General features: G+C 35.0%; 2 protein-coding genes across 3 annotated transcripts; one reads left to right on the top strand and one right to left on the bottom strand.

Moving 5' to 3' along the window:
• mtm (phosphatidylinositol-3-phosphate phosphatase) lies at positions 1 to 3,407 on the top strand. The gene is made up of 10 exons (XM_017909604.1): positions 1 to 73; positions 550 to 767; positions 856 to 963; positions 1,233 to 1,685; positions 1,755 to 2,202; positions 2,273 to 2,448; positions 2,514 to 2,621; positions 2,696 to 2,880; positions 2,949 to 3,153; positions 3,237 to 3,407. The coding sequence occupies exons 2-10, from the start codon at positions 642 to 644 to the stop codon at positions 3,387 to 3,389; spliced, it is 1,962 nt and encodes a 653-aa protein (XP_017765093.1). The 5' UTR covers positions 1 to 73; positions 550 to 641; the 3' UTR covers positions 3,390 to 3,407.
• A 99-nt stretch (positions 3,408 to 3,506) lies between these two features.
• Positions 3,507 to 7,811, bottom strand: LOC108554312 (nose resistant to fluoxetine protein 6). Of its 2 annotated transcripts, XM_017909534.1 has the most exons (14): positions 7,256 to 7,811; positions 6,496 to 6,740; positions 6,181 to 6,374; positions 5,951 to 6,072; positions 5,526 to 5,768; positions 5,222 to 5,429; positions 4,976 to 5,141; positions 4,820 to 4,899; positions 4,644 to 4,739; positions 4,436 to 4,565; positions 4,166 to 4,340; positions 3,869 to 4,011; positions 3,669 to 3,794; positions 3,507 to 3,581 (listed from the first exon to the last, which is right to left on the bottom strand). In XM_017909534.1, the coding sequence occupies exons 1-13, from the start codon at positions 7,485 to 7,487 to the stop codon at positions 3,669 to 3,671; spliced, it is 2,160 nt and encodes a 719-aa protein (XP_017765023.1). In that variant the 5' UTR covers positions 7,488 to 7,811; the 3' UTR covers positions 3,507 to 3,581. The 2 variants fall into 2 exon arrangements, with proteins under 2 accessions (XP_017765023.1, XP_017765019.1); XM_017909530.1 differs by lacking the exon at positions 3,507 to 3,581 and having other exon boundaries at positions 3,654 to 3,794.
• Between the last annotated feature and the right edge of the window lie 384 nt (positions 7,812 to 8,195).

The following is an 8,195-nucleotide window of genomic DNA, read 5'->3' as shown; positions in this document are numbered from 1 at the left end:
TATCTGTCAAACACAAGTTATACCAAAAGAGTTGAGCATAATAGAAAACTTTATGTAATACTTTGTGAATAAGGTTAGTGTTTTGAGCTACTGTTTATATTTAAACAGTATTATGATTAATGTACATTCTGATATATATGAAAATTATAATTACAATGCTTCTGGGCGTGGCATCAAATAGCTTTGTTTATATTACTATTAATCACAACATATTTACATATATAAAATATGTATTTTATATATTTAATTGTTATTTTTGTAATTATGTGTTATATATTTATATTCATAACAATTTGAATTGTAACAGAAAATTCGCAGTTTTGAGGTTAAGTGATCTAGACAGAAATGTGCGAATTTTATCTATTTTATACATTATTTTTCAATTTGTGAACATGTATAAACAATTCAATATTTTACATTGTTGCTATTGCAGAAATTATTTTTTTCATATGTTTATTCCTATTTTATACATTGATGTAAATGAAAATATTAAATCAGAGATTTAATACCTTATAAATATATAGTGAATTTAATATTTTATTTTTAAAGGTATTGCATTGGAAGATGTAGCAGTTGGAATTATATACAAATATGATATTATATCAAATGTGAGAACAGAAGAAACTGTTTAACTTGAAAGCATGGAGAAGAGAGGTAGTGCTGAACTTCTGAATGTTGAACAAAACAATTCTAAAAATGCCAGCTCCGATTCTCTCAATTCAGACAGCAAGAGCAGCTCTCTTAATTCTAAGATGGGTCAAGAATCGGTAATACAGCTTAGTTTAATTTGTCATATAGTGTTTCGATTTAGATCTAATTATCATCTAACAGTATGTAAGTATTGAACTTCTCTAGGAAAGCTGGGATAAAGCATCACATTCCAAAAGTTTTTCCTCAAGCTCTACTTCAACAGATAATAATATTGTCTCTGCTTTAGAAGCGAGAAAAGACAATCAAGTAAAAGTGAGTTCTATATAGATGAGTAGAGTTACTGTAGTTTTTCTATTTTTTTTAGCTTTACTTATTATCAGAACTTGTTTTTTTTTTTTCAGACAATATGTCTTTGATTTCATTTATTTGGTACGTTTCATCTCTTTGTTGGCAAATTCTGTTGCATCACTTTTACTTTTTCAGTGTATATATTACCAGCATATTTAGCTGAAATAGCAGTTAGATACTTGTGTCTATTATTTACAGATTGCCCTAAAAATATACTTATGCTTTTTCCACAGAATTTATCTGGTGGAGAGACAGGCCCACCGCTTTTAAATGGGGAACGTGTACAAGGCATTGCTCATGAAGTGACTTATGTGTGCCCTTATTCAGGACCAGTCAGGGGAATTCTTAGTATTACAAATTACAAACTTCACTTTCGAAGTGTAGATCGTGAAACGCCTTATGTAGTTGAAGTACCTCTAGGTGTTGTTAGTAGAATTGAAAAAGTTGGCGGTGCGTCTAGCAAAGGCGAAAATTCTTATGGCATTGAAGTCTTCTGTAAAGACATGCGAAATCTTAGATTTGCTCATAAGCAAGAAAATCATTCCAGAAGAGATGTTTTTGAGAAACTTCAACAGTATTCCTTTCCTTTATCTCATAAATTACCCTTATTTGCGTTTGAATATTCCGAAACATTTTCTGAAAATGGATGGAATGTTTACGAGCCAATAGCGGAACTAAAACGAATGGTAAAAAGTATTATATATCTCGAATTTTAATAACAAGAAAGCGCGTATTAGCATTACAATTACTTTTAGGGAGTAAACAATGATATGTGGAAGATATCGAAAATCAACGATATGTATTCGATATGTGACAGTTATCCAGCCGTCTGGGCAGTACCTGCAGCAGCAACTGATGAAGATTTACAAGCATCGGCAGCATTTCGAAGTAGAGGGAGGCTTCCGGTACTGTCGTGGATCCACCCAGAAAGTCAAGCAACAATAACTCGTTGCGCTCAACCATTAGTAGGTGTTGGTGGTAAACGCAGTCGCGAAGACGAGCGATACGTTCAGCTAATAATGGACGCCAATGCACAAAGTCATAAACTTTTTATCATGGATGCCCGACCAATGCCTAACGCAGTGGCAAACAAAGCTAAAGGTGGTGGTTACGAGAGTGAAGACGCTTATCAAAATGCAGAGCTCGTATTTCTTGATATTCATAATATACATGTAATGAGAGAAAGTCTTAGAAAATTAAAAGGTAGAATATTACTGATAAGTCTTTTTAAGTTGAAAACAAAATATTAATATTGCAATTAATTGCCTTTTAGAATTATGTTTTCCGACAATTGATGAAGCCAGATGGTTATCAGGAATAGAATCTACCGTTTGGTTAAAGCACATAAAATACGTACTTGCGGGTGCACTACGAATTGTAGATAAAGTTGAAAATCATAAAACTTCAGTGTTAGTGCACTGTTCGGATGGTTGGGATAGAACAGCACAGGTAATTAAGAAATACCAATTGTATTTTAAGCATAGTGTACCTTTAATATGTATAACTTTTTACAGCTCACAGCTCTTGCCATGTTAATGTTAGATCCATATTACAGAACCATCAAAGGTTTTGAAGTGCTTATAGAAAAAGAATGGCTTAGTTTTGGTCATAAGTTTCAACAGGTATACGACGCAATGTCTAATTAGATATTTTGTACGTTTATTTAAAGTGTTATAATTCTAATAATGCGTTTCAGAGGATCGGTCATGGTGACGAACATCATAGTGACGCAGACAGATCTCCGGTATTTTTGCAGTTTATGGACTGTGTGTGGCAAATAAGTCGTCAATTTCCTAATGCGTTTGAGTTCAACGAACATTTTCTAATCACTATCCTCGATCACTTGTATTCTTGTAGATTTGGAACATTTCTCTTTAGCAGGTATATTAAATACTTTACATTAATCGTTGTATATCTGCTACAGTCATCATTTATAATTATATCTACAGTGAACGCGAAAGAGTTCAGGAACAAGTGAAACAAAAAACTGTTTCCTTATGGTCATATACAAATAGTCAGTTATCATTGTATCAAAATCCTTTGTACTGGGCTGCTCCTAATTATCAACCGGTTTTAATGCCAATTGCTAGTATGAGATACATTAAACCATGGAAAAGTCTGTATTGCAGATGGAATCCTAGTATGCGACAGCAGGTATATTAAATATTTTAGTGATCTAATTTCTTTAGGTTGTCTCAAATCATTGTTTATACATTCCTTGTGTTGTATACTTCAAGGATCCTGTTTACCAACGAACGAGAGAATTACTAGTTTTAAAGGAACAACTCGAAAAACAACTCGAGGAAGGCCGTCGTGAACAGGCTAGTCGAGCAAATCGATCAATGACATCACCGGCACCACCTAGGATACATTCCCCAGTCCATTCGTAGCACGACAAAGATACTTTTTCATCCTTCAATGATCTGTAGTTATTTATATATGAGCTTTCCTTTTTCGCTCGAATCACTTTGCTATGTACAAAACGCTCACTGATAAAAAAGGAAAACAAGGTTTACAATTTTTGCGCAAATGATTCTATAGATTGATCCTCCTTCCCAGGTAGTAAGAACCATTAAATAACACTGTGAATGATTTCAGAAACAATAAACCACATTAAACGTGAAAAATATCATAATAAAATTAAATGTCCCAAAATTATCGCTATGTACTCATTTCGTTCTTCTTCGTGGGGAAATGATCAGTCGTTGAAGCGTTATAAATGGCACCTCTGATATTAAGGATAACAAAATAGCAGAAATATAGCAAATTATAATTGTTCCAAGGAACATAAATATCTGAAAGGAAGTAGAATGTTATTTTCAATAATATTTTGTTGATATTGCTTCAATTGATACGTAATTACACTTACCGATGATAATACATCAATGAAGATAGTATAATTATTGAATGAATAAAACGAAAGTACAATTATAGGATTTAGAAGATAAGTGCAATACGTTAATTTACTCAAAGGAATCCAGCCGCTGTATGATAAAATTTTGTTCACTATACCTATAAACATAAAAATACATTTGAACATGATTCATCAACTTGTTATAAGAATATCGTGTGTGAAACATTGTAACGCGTGTGTATTAAAAATATTACAATAAGAAGAAAAATGACATTATTACATCAATGAGAAGCTTAAAAATAATTGATTTACCGCCATTATTTGTGCAGCAGGCAATTACAAGCCAACTTATACCAAAAGCCCAGCAGGTTCTGCTTAAGGAAGTGTAAAGCATGGATGTATTTATGGATATATTTTTGTTGACTATACCAAAGAGAATCGAACAATTACAGATAACTCCTAAGCTCCAACAAGTGATTAACATTTTCTGAAAGATAAATTTAAGAACGGTACATAATATTATAACCATGTATACTTCAAAAACGATAATCTAAGAAACGAATGACTAATAGCATATATTACCTTCGATAAATGTAATTTGTAATTCCATTTGGAAAGAAGCTGGGATGTGGCGACACCTATTAGATATGGTGGAATTCTATACCACGGTCTTTGGTAAATGTTGCCCAATACTTCATATTGTCCGTCGAGTCTAGAAAAATAAACTTATATATATATATATATACACGTATTTCATATGAGATGGATATCATATATTTTGTATACTTACGTAGGAATGTAAGAAAGTTCATATGTAGTGTAAGCAGTAAACAATATCGATCCAAATATTATAGTAATGCTTATACCGACAGCAGTTTTGTAGTGTCTAAAATTGTGAAGCAAATTAGTAATCTAAAGTTTAAAGTTCTTCGGCAAATGATCGAAGACATAAAACGCAAAACTCACGAGAGCGATAATAGTAGAAGGAACGAGCCAAAAATGAAGTACTGCATATCATTTGCTAAGTACCAAGTCCAGGAAAGACACTGAAAGTATTGCTTCTTGTAAATTATCCTTTTCTAATGATGCTTGCCTTAAATTATTTAATAAAATCATACGTACCATTTCATTCCAGGCGAACAAATTGTTGATGTAAAGTAAATTCCTCCACCAATATTTTCTGCATACAGCTTCTGGTTTCTCTATGGCAATAAATATGGATACTTTGTTGTACCATGCAAAATTCAATATCGCGAGCACCATCGTGAGGAGGAGAGCGGGTGTAAGCCTTCAAAGTTAATTGATAAAGTTTTATTCCCATTGAAATCTCATTACCAGAACTAAATTCATATTATTAGCATACGGTACCTTACGTATCGTTTTACTATAAGTGAGAAAAATTGCGCCACTTTTGCTTTTAGGTGCATGGCTGACTTTTGTTTCTGTTCTATCTTCAGAAATACGTACGATAGTAAAAAGCCACTGATAAAGAAATAGGTATCCACGGAAAATGTTCCATTGGTTAAGACTTGCATGTAAAATTTTTCCGATAGTATTGAGCCAGCGTATTTGTTGCCTATATACGTAAGGGATATATATTCATTTACAAACTTCCTACATCAGAAGTCGGTTTGGGAAGGAACAATAGTATATTCCATTAAAGATGTCTCACCTATATTATGGGTCCCATAGAAGAATGTATGCCCTATGATAATCCATGCCATTCCCATGAATCTCATGCCATGAAACATATCTATACTTTCTGAATTCGAGTCTATTCTAAATATATGCTGCAAGTTCGAATAACAGGAGAAGCAGATAAGATATTTCCCGAATTTATTTTTTGGTTTTATCGTCGCAAGGGCTGCTTCATCATGATTGTTCTCGCATTTCTCTTCCATGTCGTTTTTCAGTTCTATTCAAAGTTTATTCTATGTTACGATATCAATCAAAGTGATTTAAAACGATATCTTTTTAGAGATCGATCAATTGACCGACCTTCTTTCTTGCTAAAAATACTTTTAAAATGCTTCAACGAGCAATTACGCATGTGAAACATCATTAGTCGGTAACGCGTCGATGAATGGAATGACTTACCCGTCGTGTTGTTATTCTCAAAAGTAAGGAACTCCGTTTTCTTACGCAAACGCTTTTGATAGACAATAACATCGTACAGCGTGCCTAATATCACCAAACCGAGTGCCAGTGACAAAATTAATCTGCAAGCAAAGTTTTAACGATTCTAGTCGGTATTGCAACTGTAATATACCGACGTCGATCCGATCTCGAAAAGTTATAATATTCAATTACGCTCCTAATTTACATACATGCATATTATTATCTCCGGATTGTGGAGCCATTTATAATTGTTCTGTAAATTAGAGACTTCGATCACTTTCAAGTGCATAGAGTAAAGCTTGGCAATAAAAAGAGTTTCATTGCGCAACATTTTATCCACCATCACTGTGACTTCATCTTTGGTACACGATTTTGGTAGGCAGAGACCAAGAATTATTATGCTCTAAAAAATGGTACGAGTTTTCAAATGTTCCTGCACCGTTAAGATCGCAGGACATGCAAATCTTATCTATCCGGTGGCTGCGACAATCGAGATACGGATTCTAAAGTATCTGCATACTTACTTCGTCCGCTATATATACATGATATTGTGTAGTACTGTAATGTCGCAGGTAGGCGGAAAAGAAGTTAAGCTCAAATGGTGGAAACTCCTCGTTTGGGTTCCGATACAAAGAATTGTTCTGTTCATGTTTCGGCAACAGTTGTATCGTAGAGTTCGAACTAAGATGAATGCAATCAAAACGATTTCCTGTCCAAAAATTGTTCCCACTGGTGAAACCTGAGTTTGGCTCCCCGCTGGCGTCCAACGCTTGAAAAACATAAGATATGATCGATATAGGTTTATGACGAATGAGAAATTCGGCGCAATCAGGCTATGCTCGAAGTCAATCAGCTGATCACGAAAACAGAGTGACGATCGACAAACGATCGCGTTCGTATAACCGCGCTGCTTTTACGCGCTCCGCCGAAGAAACTAGTTTCTTGTGCAACACGAGAAGAAAGTCACGGAGTCGGGGGTTGGCTCGACGAAAAATTACATATCTGACACAATCGCATCGTAATCGCGTCCCGGAGAATTCGCAGTTGCACAAGAGTGGCCGTTTTTAGCGTTATCCAGCCGAATTTTCCGCGTTATAAACGAGTTTAATATACGAACAATAAAAACGCACAATTACGAAACACAGCCACAAACACGATGCAATTTTGACCCGATTCACGGGCCAGTGTAAATTCGTCATCGTTTCCTTTCTTTCCCCTTTTTCTTTGGTTCTTATCGATTCGATAACCGATTGGAATTCATCGAATTATTAAAGTCCTACTAACTTCTCAAACCCCATAATATTTTGTGATCCACCGCATCACGAAACATTTTCATATCTCTTTGACATTTGGTCGAATTTAGATGGTCGATAAAATCGGTGATTGCGTACGCTGGTAGCGTCTCCTTCATCGTTTTCCAGGCTTCTGGGGTTGCTTGGATCCATGCACAACACATTGTCAGTAATAACAGTGATAACCAGGGCCGGTGGCATGACGAAATCTTTTTGTACTTCATCTTTTGGATAGATTTTGATTCACACTTGGATACAATTGGATTAAAATTTCGTGTAAATGATGATCAGCTTTGCGCGAATGGGCACACTATGTTTGTCGAATATCGGGGTTGTACATTAGGCGGATGTCGAGGGAAGTTCGCGAGAATTACTGAATCTTAACACGGTCGTATCGAGACAACGTGTATCGGTGAAGGAACGCACAATTTATTTGCATGGGAGCACCGACCATGGAGATCCGACGACTGGGAAAGGACTGCCGTCCAGGAGGAGTAATCAGAATTCAAATGGAAAGCAAGCCGTCTTCGTGGTCTGCGTCGTCATCGTTGTTGGCTTTGAAGTCATACTGCGACACCCCACCACAGGTTTTAGCTCGATTTATTATTCATATGATGAGATGAATCTGTATTATTTCAATTATTTCATTCGCCTTATTAACACTAAACGTACCGGTACTTTACTCATACCTATTCTTACCATAAGGGTTCAAATGACCCCTCGTGGTACATAAGGTTCGCAAAGAATTTTTCTCGGTAAAAAATAAGTTAAGAGAAATTAAACAATCAGAAAATATAAGAATTTGCAGAAAGTTAGACGAGCGAAAGAAATAACAATAAATGTACAATTACAAAGTAAATTTTGAAAGGGGTCATTTGACCCCGCTTGGTACGTTTAGTGTTAATATTATTACATGATTAACACGTAATTGG

This window comes from Eufriesea mexicana, unplaced genomic scaffold (assembly GCF_001483705.2).
Source record: "Eufriesea mexicana isolate 0111107269 unplaced genomic scaffold, ASM148370v2 scaffold58, whole genome shotgun sequence".
Taxonomy (NCBI): Eukaryota; Metazoa; Arthropoda; class Insecta; order Hymenoptera; family Apidae; genus Eufriesea; species Eufriesea mexicana.
The sequence above is the reverse complement of the archived record's forward strand: the minus strand, read 5'-3'. Positions and strand labels throughout refer to the sequence as shown.

Coding starts and splice junctions, on each gene's coding strand:
- mtm (XM_017909604.1), top strand. CDS start 642: ATGGAGAAGAGAGGTAGTGCTGAACTTCTGAATGTTGAACAAAACAAT. Junction 1,686..1,754: donor TAGCGGAACTAAAACGAATG/GTAAAAAGTATT, acceptor AATTACTTTTAG/GGAGTAAACAATGATATGTG. Junction 3,154..3,236: donor ATCCTAGTATGCGACAGCAG/GTATATTAAATA, acceptor GTATACTTCAAG/GATCCTGTTTACCAACGAAC.
- LOC108554312 (XM_017909534.1), bottom strand. CDS start 7,487: ATGAAGTACAAAAAGATTTCGTCATGCCACCGGCCCTGGTTATCACTG. Junction 4,566..4,643: donor GAACTTTCTTACATTCCTAC/GTAAGTATACAA, acceptor TTATTTTTCTAG/ACTCGACGGACAATATGAAG. Junction 4,012..4,165: donor CTGCTGCACAAATAATGGCG/GTAAATCAATTA, acceptor TTATGTTTATAG/GTATAGTGAACAAAATTTTA.